Source organism: Meles meles, chromosome 12 (genome assembly GCF_922984935.1).
Source record: "Meles meles chromosome 12, mMelMel3.1 paternal haplotype, whole genome shotgun sequence".
NCBI classification, from domain to species: domain Eukaryota; kingdom Metazoa; phylum Chordata; class Mammalia; order Carnivora; family Mustelidae; genus Meles; species Meles meles.
The window spans coordinates 55,383,810-55,403,353 of record NC_060077.1 but is presented as its reverse complement, the minus strand read 5'-3'; the positions used below and the strand labels follow the sequence as shown (position 1 = coordinate 55,403,353).

The following is a 19,544-nucleotide window of genomic DNA, read 5'->3' as shown; positions in this document are numbered from 1 at the left end:
AAATGCTCTGCTTTTGGAAGGTGAAGATGGGTTAGACATAGACTTCTTATTTTGATTATAAGGCCAAAAGTATTATGTCCACACTTAATGAAACCAATTTTTTAAAACCTTAAAGGAATTTGTTCACACTGATGTTGATGTGCCAGTAGTGACCCTGTAATTTAACTTAACTCCCTTTCCTTTTTATTCTCCTTTTCAATGGTGAAGAAAGAAGCTGTAAAAAGTAAAGTGAAAAGTAAAAGTAAAGTTTCGTGCAGGTCTTGTGACTGGAAATTAGTTTCTCCCTCTGGTGGCAGCCTTCTGGTGATGACTGTGCTGTGTATTTCATTTGCTTTTGTCATCATCTTATTTTGTTTTCTAGTTTGGAAATGATTTTGAGAAATATTGCTAAAGCGTGGGTAGTTGCTGTTTAATTTCCTTCAGATACAGAATGAAGCAATTTAATTGCCAGTGCACCTTCATATAATTTCCCTCGTAAATAAAGGGAAGTGAATATTCTGTAGGAAGTTGAGTTCTGTATAATACGTTCCCATCTTCTTGTCCCTAAAGTGTTCTTGGTCTGTATCATAAGCAAGAATAATAAAAATAGGAAGTGTTTGTTGCCCATGTACTTTAATAGACTTTTCCTAATAATAAAGGTAAATGGTTGTAATAAAGGAAGTTGGGTTTTGTGTAGTAAGTTTCACTTCTTTATGTCTCTCAAAATGTTGGTGTCTTTATTGTAAGAATTAACAGTACAGAATTAGCTCTGACTGGCCTTGTTCTGTAAGCAGAGGCCTACTCTTTGTCCTGTCCCAGTTAACTTCATGCTTCTCTTAGCCTTGACGCATATGGAAAGCTTCACTAAAAAATACAACTTATATTATTATTCTTTTAAAGATTTTATTTATTTATTTGACAGAGAGAGACACAGCAAGAAAGGGAACAGAAGCAGGGGGAGTGGGAGAGGGAGAAGCAGGCTCCCCGAGGAGCAGAGAGCCCGATGTGGGGCTCGATCCCAGGACTCCGGGATCATGACCTGAGCCGAAGGCAGACACTTAACAACTGAGGCACCCAGGCACCCCACAACCTATACTACTTTTAATGGTTTTATTTTTTTCTCCCGTTCATGAGTGATCTGTATTCTGAGGTATTTGAAGTAAAACAGAAACGTCCCGTAAATGCACTAGATGACAGTGTTTTCTTATATGTAACCAAAGTACAAAAGAATGTAGTAAGTAAATCTAAATAGCATATGTGAAGATCCTGACATGTTTTCTTGTTTTATCTAGTTGATTTGGATGTATTTACTTTTATTATTTGACCATGATTCAATAAGTTAGAAAACCATAGAGCAAAGTCCGATAACAAAGCCTATGTTTCTGTTTTCCTTTGTGAAGACTGGCACACAGCCTTTTAACCGTGCGATGCTCTTCAACGTGGGCTTCAAAGAGGCCATGAAAGACAGTGTCTGGGACTGTGTCATCTTCCATGATGTGGATCATCTACCCGAGAATGACCGAAACTATTACGGCTGTGGAGAAATGCCACGTCATTTTGCAGCGAAGCTGGATAAATACATGTATATGTGAGTAATAAGCCTTCCTCTTGAGAGCAGACTGTATACTTAAAAATCGTGTCACTGAAGGGGTAGCTCTCTCAATGTGCCTGGATCTGAGGGCTCAAAAGCCTGAGAGGATCTTACACTCCACTTGGTCTTCACAGGGAGCCGGGGATAGTCACTCGCCCACCATCTAGGCGCTTCTTCACGCAGAGGTGTGCATGTGGGTAGATGGGAAGAAGAACCTGGACTCTATGTATGTCAGGCAAAAAGTAGGTTTAACTTCGGGTTCCCCACATACCATTGATAGGACTTGGTTCGTTCCTTCTATCCCTGCATGTTGCTTTTCTTGATGGTTGGAGTCGTAGAGTCCGACCCTAGAACTGTAGGAGACCACACACCCTCGGCCTGCCCTGAGTAGGTGCACGGAGCACACGGTGGCTCCCTTCTTTTTTTTTTTTTTTTTTTTTTTTTCAGATTTTATTTGTTCCTTTGGGAGAGAGAGATAGTGACAGTGCAAACAGGGAACACGAGTGGGGAGGAGATGGAGGAGCAGGCTCCCGGCCGAGCAAGGAACACAATGAGCGCCTTGTTCCCAGGACCCTAGGATCATGACCTGAGCCGAAGGCAGATGTTTAACCGACTGAGCCACCCACGCAACCCCTGTGGTGGCTCCTTTCTGCTTCCCCTTCTCCAGTGACTTGTTATGGTGTGGAGAAGGCCCTTTCTCTGTAGTGTGTCTTCTAAGTTATAGGTTCTTGTCTTGCCTTTAATAATAAGAGGCAGACCTTTCCTGCTCTCTGACTGCACATTCCTTGAAATGTAAACAGTCAGTGGAGCTGTGACAGTAACTTAAGTTGACATTGAAGCATGCAAGTCATCACAGTTTTCATTGGTTGATGGAAGTGGAGAGAAGACAGAGCAGAACAGAAAGTTCAGTTGTAAGCCTGGAGCAGAGGAGATGTTCCCTACTTCACAGTTACGCCTGCTGGCCGACTACAGGGTGGAGGGAGGCAAAAAGTGTTAAGGACATGACCAGGTGAATCAGCACTAGAACAGGAAAAGAATACTTTTTTTTCCTCTCTCTTTCTTTTTTAGTTTATTTATTATATCTTTCTTTTACCTAATTTTTCTTCATTTTGGATATAGTACAATCGATTGTTTGCACTTAAACAGAACAATAAATGGAATTAATGTGCTTTACCAATTTATACGTGTTAATGAAAACACACACGCACTTATCCATATCTACCTATCTATTGCTCTCGGGTTTCTCCCAAACCACTAGCCTGGGGAAAGATAATCTAACTGGCATGGGAAACCCATGCCATGACAAGTGCCATGAATACTCGTCAGCCCTGCTGACCCCCAGCTGATGCTATAAGCAGGACTCTTACTTCCCAGATGTAAACCTCGTGCCATCTCCTGGGACACTGTGATTGTCCTTGGGCGCCTCTAGCCATTGGGGCCAAGACTGCTTTCTTCCTCACCCAAAGAGTCCATGCAGGAGCTGCTTCTCTCACACTGGATCTCCATGGGCACCCAGCACTTCTTCCCACAGAGAATGAGATGAGATGACAGTCCTCCCACAAAAACAATGAGATCTGCTCTCTCCCCTTCTCTGAGGCAGCTTTGCTATAGTCCTAGCCGGATTTCCCTTAGCTCAGTTTCCAGATGCTGCACATGGTCAGATTTTCCCTGCTGGCCCCCCACATTGACCTCACCTCTGCAGGGGTCCTGCTGTACCACTTCCCATTAGTATGGTTGGGGGCCACAGGAATTTACTCAAAACTCAGTCTAGGGGTGCTCCCTTGAGATCAGAAAACCAACCTATATCTAAACAAACAACTTAGTTTACCAAATTCCTTGGTGTATGAGTTTAGGGAAAGGTAAGGAAACTAAATCCAAATTTGAAAATGTAGTAGTCATTTCTCCAAGAGAGACAAATACTGTATGACCTCACTTATATGTGGAATCTAAAACAAACAGACAAGCTCATAGATACAGAGGACAGATTGGTGGTTGCCAGAAGTGGTTGGCCGGTGGAGCGGGGGACTGCTGAAGGGGGTTAAAAGGTACAAAGTTCAGTTGTAAGTTAAGTAAGTACTGGAGATGTAATGTCCAGCATGGGGATTAGAGTTAATGATACTCTGCTATATATTCTATATATTTGAAAGTTGCTAAGAGAATAGGTCTTAAAAGCTCTCATCACAAGAAAACAAAGAATTCTGTAACCATGTATGGTGATGGATATTAACTAGACTTATTGTGGTAATCATTTTATAGTATATATGTATGTGTAATCATTATGTTATACACCTAAAATGAATACAATGTTATATGTCTATTATATCTCAATCAAAAAGTCATTTACCTAAATATTAGTACATTAAAAATAATATATTTGTAAGTATCTGTGAATATTATGGTATTATACCAAACAGGTGTGTGATTATTATAGGAACAGGCAGCTAGTCATTTCAAAATTAAATGCTAGAGTTGTAATTACTAATTTATTTTTATCCTGGTCTGTCTATATAATAAATGATACATTTATAATTAAGTTCAATTGATTTAGAATACTTTATTTGCTTAACAGCATCTAACATTGCATTGACAACTATTGATGTATTTAATCAAGTTTGCTTTGGTATTGAAGTCTTACCAATTTTTGAATACTGGGTTTTGAATCTTACAAAATAACAATATTGAGTATTAAATTTCATTTACCACAAGTGTTTTACCTAACACATTTAGATGTTTTGCTAGACTGTGAAAATGTTTACTTTCTTGGTGTACTTTATATTTCTCAGAATATGATTTAATTTGCACAATTGTTTATATGGAAAATAAGAATATATTTTGCAAGGCACATATAAGACTGAACACTTGATTTCAGTTGGCGAACTGTTTTGATTTCATTTTTAGAATGCTGTATTCTGCTTTCTTTTTAGTCTTCCATATAAAGAGTTTTTTGGTGGTGTAAGTGGACTGACAGTGGAACAATTTAGAAAGATCAATGGTTTTCCTAATGCCTTCTGGGGATGGGGAGGAGAAGATGATGACCTTTGGAATAGGTATGTTGAGGTACAAGCTGCTTAATAATAGAATTTGTATAAATTCCGCTTCTGTTAGTTACATTGCACCTTGCTATTCCAAGAAAGGATTTTGGGGGATGGAAAATTTTTGAGGTTTTTAAATCCTGCTTTGTGTTTCTGCCTTTCTTCATTAAGAGTGCCTTCTGAAATTATTGACCATTCTAATGACAGCATTTTTCTGCATTTCAAGTTAAATTTAAGTCATCAATTTTTATATCACAATTTATTCCTTTATATTTTATTTACATGTTTTGTAGAGTTCACTATGCTGGATACAATGTAACAAGGCCAGAGGGAGACTTGGGAAAATACAAGTCTATTCCTCATCACCATCGAGGCGAAGTCCAGTTTTTAGGACGGTAAGTTTAATATCACCTTCAGATAAAAAGGTTTCAGAATTTTTTGATGTAGGAAAAATTTGTTAAAAAACATTGCAGAGCCTCAAAAAAATCTTTGGGAGAGAATTTTCTGTTGATCTTATTTTCTTTTATAGAAGTAAAATACTTTTGTGCTTGTTTCGAGGAGAGATACGTATATATTTATGTTATATTAAAGAGTCCAGTTAACTATTTATATAAAAAGTGTTTCCTTAACATAAGATGTATTATTTCATAAAACATTTTATTTCTTAAGGATGTCTGAGTTGTAAGTGTGCAAAATAATTTTTTCAGGAGGCTTTTTAAAACTAGTAAAAATGATAATTTAGGTAATGGTTTAAAAGATCTTTAATAATGTATAAAAAGTAAAAATTGAAAAAGCTTTAAATGCTTTAATTATAAGAATGACCCTGACCATACTTGTTGTCAGTTTTTCTTTTTGAACGTGTTGCTGCTATTTTTCATTTTTTTCTCTAACACCATAGGTATAAATTGCTAAGATATTCAAAAGAGCGTCAGTACATCGATGGGTTGAACAATTTAATATATACGCCAAAAATACTGGTTGACAGGTTGTATACAAATATATCTGTAAACCTCATGCCAGAGTTAGCTCCCATTGAAGACTATTAAAGGAAACAGCTCTCTTGGCAAGACAGACTGCAGTGCTGGATCATCAACTGGGAGCCTGCTCTTACTGGAGGTCAGTGAGTGGGTGTGTCCTGGTGCCCTGCTGTGATGAGAAGGAGAGCCAGCAGCCCTCAGTGTTTACAGTGTGAGATTAGAAACCATCACCCATCCTCTTCTCTGAGACACACCCCACAGCGAGCACTGCAGATACCCAAGACCCTTGCTGAAATCTGGAAATTAAGAGAGCTCCCTACAAAGAAAATTTTTATACTAAAATATATAATTTAATTCAAGAGAATGCTTTATTTCTGTTTAAACATGTTTTGTATATATGTGATGTAAATTAACGTGTTCAAATTGTTGAAAAAGAAGATGTGTTGCAGTTTTGCATGTAATTGGTTATGCCTTTATTGGACTTTTATAGACATTTTTTATTTGCATGGAAGAAAACAATGCAAATTTATGTCACTAAACAAAGGTTAACCCTTGTGTGAAATGAAGGAACTGTCAATAATTGACAGCCAACTACTACAGTAAACTGTTACACTAGTTTTGAGCTTTAGACCTTCAGCCTTTTGTGTGGAAGAAGTCACAACTTTCCTAGGGTTTTAAAGGTAAGAAGAAAGTACCTAGACCACTTTTCTTCCTACCAGAATTACCTGTTTTTTTCCTTGCTTGCAATCCCATCAGATTTTGCTAAATCACAACCATATTGTTTATGCACATTGCATGAGTATTACCAAGAAAATCTTAAACGTTGTGATGTTAACATGATATAAAGGACCTCTTTATGTTAGCTGTCTTTCATGTATCTTTGGTGTAATTGTCAGGGATTTTGTGCCTCAAAAAATCCTCCTGAGGTAGTGTGTGTTTGTACACTGTATTTTTTTTTTTAAATTCATAGTGAACAGCACTTTTATTATTTCTAGTTCAGAAAAGCCAAAAAACAATTTTCATTTAAAAAAAAATCAAAACAATTTTTTAAAAGAATGAGCTATGGAAAACCCAGTAGTACTTATACAAATGAATTATAATATTAGATAAGAAATTAAATGTTCTATTTTTATGAAGATAAATGCTTAGTAGATAAAAACAAATTTTAAGTTTAATTCTCAGACTCATAGAATTTCAAGTTTTTGAAGGGAATCTTTAATGTCAACCAGTTTTATTAGAACTATATATTTTTTTCACGTTTAAGAAATTACATTCCTGGTATTCTTAAAATTGCCTCACTTAAATGATTTAATAGAATTATATTAAAATATATAATCAGTTATTTAAATGGATTGATGTTCTAGGACACTTCTCTGAGAACACTACCTGACATCCAGTATATTACTTGATCTTAAATTTGGATGAAGTTTTCATGACAAAACCAAACAGCATCCTTATTTTGAAAATTATCAACTATAGGTAACCAAAGATTCTAGAAAATATCTTGATATTTTCACAAATTTAAAACAAAAAAATTATGTATCCATAAAGTGAATCTTCAAAAACAATGAACAATTGAAATCTATCTATGAGGGATGTTGGGATAATATTTGCCTCGTAGATTGTTCGCCAAAACAGAAATATGGTTATTTATCTCAGGTTTAAGTTTAATTTTGAAATATCATCTTTTATGGCAGTATTAGTAATACAAATGACCACAAACCAAATCATAACATAATTGAAATTCTTATACTTTGAAAAAACTGATCACTCTCCCTTATGATACAAACAGAATTTTCCATATTTATTTCTCTAGCAATATGTCCAAAATATTTATCTTCCATTTTTTTAGTGGTCCTCAAAATCACAAAAAATCAAACTCTGAAAAGTAAAAAAATCTGTTCTGAATTTGTGTGTCTGTTCGTTTTGGTCTCATAGCCAATGCAGTTTTTTTAATTTGGTGAAATGAAAGTCGGTTGGGAATGTTAACATTTGTGATCACTAACAAGATAGTAGGGGCATAGGAGCATAATTAACCCAATAATATTTAAATATTTTTTTAATACTTACATATTTTAACTGTGGGGAAAATTAGGGCTGTTTCTGAGTCTTACTCGTAAAACATATTTTTTGCTTTTTAATGTGGAGTGGCCCACATTTTGGAATTCTCATTTTGATACACATTTTACAGTTTTAGGAGAACTCAGTTCTACTAGTATCTGCCTTATTTTCTTGGATTAAGTCTAATAGCCATTTTTGTTTTATGAGTGAGCCATGTTATTTTGCTCTTTTCAGTTTTGAATACGTATGTCATCCTGTGAAAATCATCTCATTAGTTTGTTTTTTGCTTTTATCCTCTTTGTTTTGTTTTGGTTTTATGTGCACACCTAAAATTGATTTTTGCCTATAAAGAATGACTTTTATATGATTCTGGAAGGGTGATAGAGAATTTTGCTCAGTTATCTTCATTTTATGAAAATAAGTCTATTGCATAAAATTTAACAAATACATTGCAAATGGAAATTTCTTTTATTGTCATGTTTGGTGGATTTCTTTGGGAACGTGTATTGATTGCCGACCCTGTATGAAGTGCAATGTGAGGTACGCCAACAGAAAAAGTACTGTATTTCTGAACAAATCAAATCAAGCAAGTTGAAACCTTTCTAAAATTATGAAGACATCCTCTGATAACTTGCCTGTTGTATTTCTTAGGTTCAAAGTCATGAAACATATATGTGGACATGGGGCTATCATGAGGTCCCTATGGCACTAACTGGAAAAGTTATGTAGTGCCTGTCAGCTCGAGAGAGAAGTAATGATTAATAGCCTGTTTGTAGAAAAGAGAGGGAAAGTGTAGACATGAGTATTTTTTTAAATCTACATTTAAATTTGTTTGTATTTTGTGAAAAGGTGTTTAATCAGAAAACTTATTTACAGTATTATCCAAATACATAATTACATGTTAAAAACTTGCCTAGACTTCTTTTCCAGCCAAACTATTGATATCCATTTTAAAACAAAATGGGAAAATAACCAATGCAATACTGTCCTTCTTTTGGAGGCTTCCTACAAGCGAAAGCAGGTTTTGTGTCATTTTGTTTGGCCTCTGCTTGTATCTGCTATATTTCTCTTTGTACTTTTCAGACGAATATTAGTACTCTAGATTTGTTGCCTTGTATTTGCAAGTATGCCAATTGAGAGATCTAAAATGACCATAGTATTGTTTATCAGAAGGAGGAAGTGTACTTAAGATTATTTTATTTATTAGATCTGAAAGGCTTCTACATAAATGCACTGAAATAAATGCTAGTAATTTCTTGTACTCTCATTTTTTTTTTTTTTTTGCTTCTCATGGAAATGTTTGTACTTTTTTATCATTGTCTTTTATGAAATATAATGTTCTAAAGACTCCATGTGACACTGTTAATTATTTTCGCTCAGGAACTTTTGGGGGCTTACCTGGGTTTTTTATTGTGTGTGTTTTCCTAATTTTTTTTTAATTTTTGTATTTTTTTTATTTCTTATTTTTTCTATAAACATATAATGTATTTTTATCCCCAGGGGTACAGGTCTGTGAATCGCCAGGTTTATACACTTCACAGCACTCACCATAGCACAAAAATATGGAACGCTTCACGAATTTGTGTGTCATCCTTGCACAGGGGCCATGCTAATCTTCTCTGTATCGTTCCAATTTTAGTATATGTGCTGCCGAAGCGAGCACTGTTTTCCTAATTTTGAGGAGAACTGCTCATGAATACCTTGGTTGCACAAGATGGCAATAGAAGCATAAAGCGACCATTGTGTTTGTCTTTGCAGCAGTTTTAAATACATTTAGTGATCTCAAAATTTAAATATTTTTCATCATACAATTAGTGATCTACTGTACCAAGAAGAATACTTAAGGAGTTGTTTTTAACATTTCTTCTGCCTACACAACTTGAGTAAACTAAGCTAGTGTGTTGTCCTTAGTGCCCTTCTTGTTTTCTAGGAATCAAGTAGTATTGAAGATCTTTAAGGCAGATAATATCTAGAGACTAGATTGGTATCTGGGCCTGGAATGTGAAATCATGACTTTTTGTCAACTTAAATTATTTGTGTAATGAATTACTATTAATTTTCATGCATAGTGTGAGCTATAGAGATATTGACACTGTATATCACAAATAAAACCAATTGTGAAATCATAATCATTTAGTCATTTAAATCATACAGAGCCGTAAAATTGAGTTGGCTTAGTCTGGACCAGGTTCCTACCTATGGTACTAATGTGTCCTCTGATGAAACATGCCAACTCAGTTGAATGATCTTATATCAGTATTTTTTGTCCTATATTAAACACATGGATTTAAGGTTGTGGAGATATTCTGGACCCAGATTGTTTTATTTAGAGAAGGTTCTTCTTGAGGAGCATATTACTATATTGCTCTTAATTTAAATGACTTCAGAGAACACAGTGCTATATCACTGAAAATTATACTATAATTAAAAGAAAAATATATAGGTTGTAAAAATAAAACTTGTATCTTTCTCAACACATTTCTGTAACGTATTTTGGTGGACCTGAATTTTGTTGCTAATTTTATCCTCCTAACTCCATCAGTTGAAGTCTTTGATCTCTAAGAACTATCAGACATTACCTACACTCATGGAATTTATTGTCTTTTGTGGATAAAACAGACATGGGAACAACCTAAAAACCTACACACTATGAAATGAAGTGCTCAATTGTGTCTTCTGCAAATGTTGGTTTTATATTTTACTAAAGCAATATTAGGCCACTTGAGCATCTTTGTAGGAGAAGCTTTTCCCAAGGCAAAGAATGTTTCTTTAAACCCTATGCATCAGAAGGATGGAGGTCACTGTTTGTCTACAATGAATCTTGAGGATTTACAGTGAACTTTTAATAGGACTGTGTGGGAAGGCAGTGGTTATAAGCAAGGACTCTGGAATCAGACTGACCTGAGTTTGAATTTAGAGGCCCTACCCATTGTTCACTGTGACATTTTAGCAAAATTTTAAACTTCTGTGAATTTTAGTTTCCTGATCTTATGTTTGAGGATGATAGGAACTACCCAAGGATTGCTGAAGAACTTAAATAAGCCGATCCTAACAGAGAAATGAGCGCAGCACCTGACACGCTGAGCAAAAACTTGGCTTATAATTAAGTCAGTTTTCAACTTGAGGGTGACAAGCTTTTCTTTCATGCAAATTATCTTAGATCATATTTTAAAAATTATACTGCATTCTTTGACTCTTTTTGGAAATGAAGTTAGTGATTACCCTATCTATACATGATAATGCATGTAAACAATTAGTAAAATTGGCAAAGATGCAAAACAAAATTTTAGCAGTAAGAGTCGTGAGGAGAAATGCAGCAAGTGGGAATCAGGCTCCGTTTGCTCAGAGGCTTGTGTGATTTTAGGTAGACAGCGTGGAAAGCACCGATTACAATACTTTGCTTATGGAAGGTGTCCAGTAACTTGTAGCTTCTCTCAGTTTTGTGACTGAAAAAATTAAATGCCATGTGGGCTTCTACTGCTTTTTCTCTCCTACCTTGGCTTTTGGGCTTGGCTTTTTCATCTATTTTTTTCCCATTTTCCACGGAAGACCCTTCTTCCTCTGCTTGCCATTCTTTCTCTGTTCTCCTCTGATCAGTAACTTAATTTCTGGGATCACTGGCTAACACTGTCCAGTGCTGGAAATGTTCTGGGACTGTGCTATCTAGTATGGAACCTTCTAGCCACATGTGGGTGTTGAGCACTTGCAATGTGGCTGGTGTGAGCCAGGAACTGGATTTTTCATTTTGTCAAATCTTAGGTAAATGTAAATAGCCACATAGAAGATGATCCCTTATACTTGCAGAACTTTAACCTCATGGTGTTCCCAAATACATGCAAAAGGCTCTCAAGCCAAATGTCCAGCTTAGAATTCTTAGCTACTGACCCACATTATCAACTTACGGGTCATGTCAACCTGCTTGTTCGCAGAAACTTAAAACCCAGCATGTCCTAGGCTGAATTTATCATATTCACCTTCAAAATGTAGTCTTCCTCTTGCTTTACCATCCACTTCATAACTCAAGGCCATATCTGTGAGTCACTCTCCCTTTATCTCCTCCGGACAATCAGCGTTAGCTCCACCTCTGAAGTCCTCTTCAATCTGTAGGGTCTTTTGTTTCTTCAACAACTGTTGGATCCTCCCTGTCTTGTCTTACTACAAAGGTATGAATTCTGTTTTTGTTTGTTTGTTTTTAAGATTTTATTCATTTGACAGACAGAAATCACAAGTAGGCAGAGAGGCAGGCACAGAGAGAGGGGGAGGCTCTAACCCACTGAGCCACCCAGGCGCCCCATGACTTCTGTTTTGAATCTATCTTCCAGGGGCACCTGGATGGCTCGGTCCTTAAGCATCTGCCTTCAGCTCAGGTCATGATCCCAGGGTCCTGAGATTGAACCCTACATTGGGCTCCCTGCGCAGCGGGAAGCCTGCTTCTCCATGCACTCCCCCTGCTTGTGTGCCCTCTCTCGCTGTCAAATAAGTAAAATCTTAAAAAAAAAAGTAGGTACCTTGAATCTATCTTCCATATTGACATACAAAATTGTGTCTTTTGAAATACTACCTTACTTTAAATCTTTCAGTGGCTCTCCATTGCCCACAGAGAAAGGTCCAAATATTTCTGCTTCTCAGAGCAGAGCTTTAATGATCTGGCTTCTGCTTGCCTCTGCCTTTTCTACCCTCATCCACCAAAGGGTCTCCAACCTATCTCTTAAGACTCAAGCTCTTGGGAAGTCACTCAGTTGGGTGTCCCACTCATGATTTTGGCTTGGGTCTTGATCTCAGGGCTGGGAGTCCAAGCCCCGGATTGGACTCCACGCTGGTTTTGGGGCCTGCTTTAAATAAAAAAAAAGAGAGAGAGAAAAGAAAAACTCAAGCTCTTCTGGAAGCCATCTCTGGCCAACCCAAGTAAAATTGGCCACTCCCTCCCTCGCACTCTTGTCCCTGCAGTACTACAATATTAAAGCATGTCTTGGGCTATTAAATTTGTTTATATGTTTTCTTCTTCTCTCACAGACTGTTAGCTCTTCGAGGGCAGTGGTTGATGCCACTTGGTTTTGTATACCAGGCCTCCTGCAGACCACTCAGTGAATGAACCATCCTGTCAGGGCAACACTGTTTCCCCTCTGTTAGGGCAGAACACTCCATAGCATTCTACATTACCGCACTATGACTCCATGTGTCATACCTACTCAGAGCTGTGTCCAGCAGGATCGTTGCCTTAATTAGGACTGCTAAGTGCCATCAGCAAGCTGTTCCAACCCACTAATAAATCTATCTGAATAGGGAGCCAGGCCCATCTTTTTACTCAACATATTTTTAGAATTTTAAAGTATTTACTAAGCTTAGAAAATTAATGTAGGGGCATCTGGGTAGCACAGTTGGATAAGCACCCGACTCTTGATTTTGGCTCAGGTCTTGATCTCATGGTCGTGAGATTGAGTCCCACATCGTTGGACTCCATGCTCAGCAGGGAGTCTGCTTGAGATTCTCTCCCTCTCCCTTTGCCCCTCCCCCGACTCTTTCTCTCTCAAATAATAAATAAATATTTATTTTTTCAAATTTTACTTAAGTTAATAAACATATTATTAATTTCAGAGGTAGAGTATAAATATCTTTAAAAATTATTATGTATTAGTGTAAAAAGAAATAGAATAGTGAAGAATTCACTGCTAAAATTTTTATTAAATTAACCCTGGAAAGTGAAAGTCATCCTTCCTGTAAAATAAATGTCACAAGACATTACTGTGTTGAAGAACGAACCAGAGCAGTTGCTGGAAACACCTGTTTGACTTAATACCAGAGAGAAGGTGTTAATTTACCTGTGGAACATAATTTCCATCTGAGGCATTTTTAAAAATGTACTTAGTTGATTTCCAAGGACTTTATTTTACACGATTATCCCTCCCCCTCCTCCCTTTCTTCACCTGTTTTTCTTTCTTCACTTCCACCACCACTGTTGTTAGAATCAGGAGAAAATCATGGCGGCAATTTGTTTTCCTGGAGTCTTTATGAAATCCTGTGAGTGCTTTTGTTGGGGCAGAACAGGGTCACCATGGTAACCAAATTTCCCCTTCATTATTCTCTTATCCCTTGACCTTGTATAAACATCATTTGGCATAGGGTAATTAACCAGTCTTTTAACCTGTCTGGCAACTTCTGGCAGCCTTGTTTGTGGTCTCTCCAACCCCAATATATCCCCACATTTATTAAGCACCCACTGTGTCAGGCACTGCTGTGCTGAGGGTGTGAGAGTGAATAAGGCAGTTACTTCCCCCTAGTAGGCCACAGCCAAGCAAGGGAAATATGCTTGCGAAGAGCTTCTCACAGGGGCCACCACTTTGCCTCTAAATATCTGTAGGGGCACCTGGGTGGCTCAGTGGGTTAAAGCCACTGCCTTCGGCTCAGGTCAGGATCCCAGGGTCCTGGGATCGAGCCCTGCATTGGGCTCTCTGCTCAGCAGGGAGCCTGCTTCTTCCTCTCTCTCTGCCTGCCTCTTCCTCTCTCTCTGCCTGCCTCTCTGCCTCTTGTGATCTTTGTGTGTCAAATAAAATCTTTAAAAATAAATAAATAGGGGCACCTGGGTGGCTCAGTGGGTTAAAGCCTCTGCCTTCGGCTCAGGTCATGATCTCAGGGTCCTGGGATCGAGCCCCACATCGGGCTCTCTGCTTGTCAGGGAGCCTGCTTCCTCCTCTCTCTCTGCCTGCCTCTCTGCCTACTTGTGATCTTTGTCTGTCAAATAAATAAATAAAATCTTTTTAAAAAAATAAATAAATAAATAAATAAATAAATATTTTGTAAACGACTTGGAAACTCAGTAGAAAAATGGGCAAAGGCTTGGACAGATCATATAGAAGCAAGGAGTTCCCAAAGAGTTGCATCCACAGGCTCTGCGAGGGAGAGCATCACCTCTACCATGCAGAAGGTGGGGGTGGGGAGTGGAGGGGACAAGGTTGCCAGTTGTGGGTGGAGAGGGCCCTGGCTTTTCTGGAGTGCCTTCTGGAGAATAGACAGGTATGTTGGAAAGGTGATGACCTGTGCCTTTCTAGGCTCTTGAGCTGCAGAGAACAGGCTTTGTTTGGGGGAAGGGGGGTGGGGTCTGCCATCAGCATTTCTGGGCTGCAGACATCTCTAGCTGATACTGAGGGCACAAGAATAAAACCTCCCAGAACTCACACCTGGGTTGTTTCTCATCAAGTCCCCACGTCCCCTGGGAGTTTGCCTTCTTTACTTCACATTTCAGTCTTCTGGTGGGGGTTCATTGTTTGGTGATTAGTGGGAGAAGCTAATGGAATGCATTTACCCCATCTTGTTCAATTCCCAGAAATTCCCCTATAAAGAAAGATCAGGAAATATTCTGTATCTTGACTGTGGGTCAGTACAGTAGTTGAGACTAGGACTAGGGAGAGGGTATAGGGATCTCTGTGCCATTTCTTACTACTACATGCGAGCCTCCGAGGACCTCAAAGTTAAGAATGTTTTATTACCACAGAGGTAAAGTGCCCTATACGGAAAGATGATGGCCTCCACTCACAGTAAGAGAGACGCAAATGAAAATTGCATGGAAGTACCAATTCTGACCTATCCAACTGGCAAAAATCCAGAAGTTTCACCAACACAATTGGTGAGGCTGTGGCAAGCCAAGTGCTCTCATACATGGAATGCAAAATGTCCCAACTCCTGTGGAGGGGAATTCAGCAAGATCCAACAAAATCGCTAAAGCATTTACCCTTTCTCCCAGAAAGCTTTTTTAAGGCATCTATTCTAAAGATACATCTCTACAGATAAGAAATAATGTGTACAAGTTGATTCATGGGGGTGCATTTAGAATAGCAAAGATGGACGCTGAGCAGAGGGAACTGGGTGAATGGTCACCCACACACTGAAGCGCTTTGCAGCCATAAAAGAAGGGGCCTAAATTCTGTGCTCTGATTGTACCGGTTTCCAGGCCGATAGTGTCCTGTGGGGAAAAAAAAATAAGGTTCACAAACTGTATAAAATGCTGCCTTTTGTGAATGAAAGAAGGGGAGCTGAAATTACATGTGTGTGCTTGCTTCTCTTTTACAAAGGAGTCACTGGCAGGATAACAGAAATGACGGTCTGTGTAGGGGAGGGGAGCAGTGGGGTGAAGGCCACAGGGTTGGCAGTGAGATGGATTCTGCCAGTGTAATTTTATATAGTTAGGAACTAGCACTGCGCCCATGTTTTTACAAAATCAAAAAAAAAAAAAAAAAAAAAATTTGAACTTACAGCAAACCCTAAAATCGATTTTCAACAGAAACAAGTTTAAAAATGTGTTGGGACAAAGCAGAACAGATGTTGTCTAGTGGCTGTTCTTCATCAGCTAATGATTAACCTCAGCAAGCATAATGAAAACAATTCTTGTTTGATCATGGTTGCATTAGGTAAGTGTCGCTAATACTGTGTCTGCATGTTTTATAGACCTGACTTTTATTCTTCCCATCTTTACCGTGCATTTTTCTTTCTTGTAGACAGTTTACTTTGTATTGTTAATGCGACAATTGTTGTGGCCATATCAATGGGTTTAACAGCCCCGCTCCTGGTCCTTGCACAGAAAACCCGTCTTAATCACCTGGGGGGGGAGTTGCACAGCCCCCTAGCTTTGCTGGTCACTGCTCCCTGGATGAAGGGTAGGTGGAGACTTGCCCAGAAAAAGCACAACAATACACAAACCAAACCAACCAGGTTCTCAGAAATTTGAAGGGACAGGAGTGAGGCAGTTGATTTGGGGGTGGGGACCGAGTTCAACTTTCCGTCCATGTGGTTAGGTGAGCAGGGAAGCTGGTCTGCAGTGAGAAGGAAGACTTATATTGGGAATCATGCAACCCAGAAATACAGAAATAAAAAGGTAGTAGTTACCTTAGTTCCTGATGGCTTTCCAGACCCAATCCCTGGGGAGGCCCAGCTGTGTCCATTCCGTTTGCGTTCTGTGCGATACATGTGAATCCTTAAATAAATCCCTCGTCCTTCAAGTCAGCGGGGCTGAGCTTGGGTTTCTTAAACGAACCCCTTGATGAGATACTTCATTTCTCTTTTAGAAAGGGTGTTGACCTCATTAAAATCAAGTTTGATTACCTTGATCAGAGTGACAAGCTATTCATAATCAAGGGTATTCAAAGCTACATAAAAATAGCCCCACTGGAGTGAGATGTCTTCGAAGACAAGAACCATTCCTTTTTCATCTTTACCTGGCACTCCTAAAGGGAATTCGATTAATACGTGCTGAGTGACACTTTGTTCAGTGACGGCCCTTAGAGCATGGATTCAGTTGGTTTGTTTTTTCCCAAACAACATTTCCCGAGACAACAGAATGAGAATCTCTCAAGTGCAGTTTCAGTTTGAGTTGCATTTCAGGAGCTATAGAGATTCTGGAACAATCTCCCAGGTCTCTGGCCTGCCTCGGTCCTTGTCTAGGAAGTCCTGGGAAGCTAACGCAGGGGTTTCCCGTGGTTTGGGGACTGTTTACATGGATGACACTCTTGGCTGGTGGGTCTCAAAGCTGACTGACATTAGAATTGATTGGGGACTTTTTTGGGGACCACTACCAGAGAATTGATTTCACTGGTCTCATTTGGGACCTGGGTATGGGAATTCTTCAAGATATTACCACGTGACTCAAAAATGAGTCAATCCCAGCTGGGATGGAAAACCATGGCAGTAAACCCTAAGTCATTACTGTGGCCTTGCGGTTGAGGTACTCATGGGACTTTTCACACAGATGGATACCTCGGTCCAGGCTGATGGGCACTGAAGTTTGGAACCACGGCTTGATGCCAAAACAGGTGCGGGTCGAACTTGTGGCGTTTGTCTTGGTCCATGCCCCTCCTCTCTCCTTTTGAGTCGTAAGTTATTGTTATTTCCAGAGAAAGATGCTGGAGACTTAAGACAGACTATTTATTTTAAAGATTTTTATTTATTTATTTTAGAGAGAGAAAGGGAGAGAAAGTATGTGCGTGAGGGTGGGAGGAGGGGCAAAGGGGAGGGAGAGTGAGAATCCCGAGCAGACCGCACTGAGTGTGGAGCCCGACGATGCAGGGCTTGATCCCACGACCCTGGGATCCTGACCTGAGCCAAAATCAAGAGTCATATGCTCAACCAGCTGAGCCACCCAGGTGCTCATTATGACAGACTATTTAATAAGACCATTATCTTGAGAAGTTTTTGACTATTTCATAGGATAATGTGCTCAGTTTCCACGAAGTTCACATGGATAATATTTCACACACATGTTTACGATGGGCCGGGTGCTTTCTTTCTTTCTTTCTTTCTTTTTTTTTAGGATTTTATTTATTTATTTGACAGAGAGAGAGAGAGTGAGCATAAGCAGGAGGAGCAGGAGGCAGGGGAAGAGGGAGAAGCAGGCTCCCCGCTGAGCAAGGAGCCCAATGCAGGGCTCAATCCCAGGACCTTGGGATCATGACCTGAGCCAAAGGCAGATGCTTGACTGACTGAGCCACCCCAGTGCCCCTGGGCCAGGTACTTTCTAAGCCTGTTTCAAGTCCTACCTCTTTACTGATCTTCACAACCACCCTGAAGCTGTAAAAGTAGGGATCTGTTGAGAAGCCTCAGGAAAGAAATTAAGTGGGAAAAGAACAAAAGTTAAATGCTGCCCTTCAAGATAAATCAGAACGTGGCAGTGGTTAAAGGATATTGGTGGGTCTAAGGAAGTTGAAGAAGAAGCAGTGGATGAGGGATTTTATAAACTCCAGAAATTTACAGGTGTTACGAAGGCCTTTCTAGAAATTAATTCGTGAATCTATATTTCAGCCTTAAAGTCCTACAACTTATTAAAATTAAGGGGGGAAAAAAAGAACAACAACCATTGTTTTTCTGAGTCTGCAGTGTGAAGGGTTTTGCTGCTTTCAGTAAGGACTATGGCATTACTTTTATAGTGTGCTTTTGTAAGGAAATAAAATCTATCCAAAGGCTTCAGTATACATTAGGGGAAATAATTGAGTAATTTTTAAATAACATTTTTTAGTAGCTAGTTATGTAAAACTTCTTTTGTAAGTCATTTCCTGGGAGTAAATGTAATTTTTTACTCTAGGCCTGGTATCGAAAGTGCTGTAACTACCAGTCCCACGGGGAGAATAAATCGAATAGGGACCATGAAACCATAGAACTTTACATCAGGAAGGAACTTTAAAATCACCCAGTTCACTTCTGTTCCTTTCTATTTATTGCATTAGGTCCCCATTAAAACCAAAAGAAATATAAACGGAATTTACCACTCCTCCAGCGGCTAATTGTAAGGTTTCCCCTTTAAACCCCAGCCACGAGACGGGGTTTAAAGCACTGATCAGATCAGTTCATTGCCTGTTTTTACCTTGACACCAGCTTCCACTTTACCCTTAGGTTTTTTAACTTCTTAGCATAGGCCTTCTGTCCTCTGCTATTCCATACGAAATAGCCTGCCTCAAATTAAACCAAGTTGCTTGCTTTTCCCGGAACGTTTAATGTCCCTCCGCAGTTGTCTTCTCCCCAGGAATGTCTTCTCCTACTTATTTGCCTGGTGCCTCCTACTTAGCTTCTAAGGATGGGCTCCGATGTCCCTTCTTCTGGGACGCCTCCCGGCCCCAGCAATGGGGGCAAGTTTTCCTGTTACGTTGCCATAGCATTTCAATCTTTTTTATGGCCTGCTGACTTTCTTTCCTTCTCTCTACTTTCCTTCCTCCCTCCCTCCTTTTAACCCTTCCTTCCTTCCCACCTTCTCTTTTTCTCTCTATTCTTTCATGCCCATCTCCACTGGTAATGACATGAATTCCCTGAAAACAGACTTGGTGTCTTACTCACCCCTCTGGCTCCAGCACCCAGCACAGGTGCTCAACACATGTGTGCGGAAGAACTAATACATGTGTGCTCTCACAGACTGAATAGTGCACCACC

The 19,544-nt window shown here is 39.2% G+C and overlaps 1 protein-coding gene and 1 non-coding gene across 2 annotated transcripts in view; one reads left to right on the top strand and one right to left on the bottom strand.

Moving 5' to 3' along the window:
• B4GALT6 (beta-1,4-galactosyltransferase 6) overlaps positions 1–9,045 on the top strand; it is a 68,434-nt gene extending 59,389 nt beyond the window's left edge. The window contains exons 6-9 of the mRNA XM_046025806.1: positions 1,380–1,567; positions 4,495–4,617; positions 4,896–4,997; positions 5,501–9,045. Coding sequence (XP_045881762.1) covers positions 1,380–1,567; positions 4,495–4,617; positions 4,896–4,997; positions 5,501–5,648 — 561 coding nt within the window. The 3' untranslated portion in view covers positions 5,649–9,045. The remainder of the gene's footprint in view (positions 1–1,379; positions 1,568–4,494; positions 4,618–4,895; positions 4,998–5,500) is intronic.
• A 151-nt stretch (positions 9,046–9,196) lies between these two features.
• Positions 9,197–9,303, bottom strand: LOC123954750. Its single transcript, XR_006821127.1, has one exon. It is a non-coding gene; the product is annotated as a U6 spliceosomal RNA (small nuclear RNA).
• Between the last annotated feature and the right edge of the window lie 10,241 nt (positions 9,304–19,544).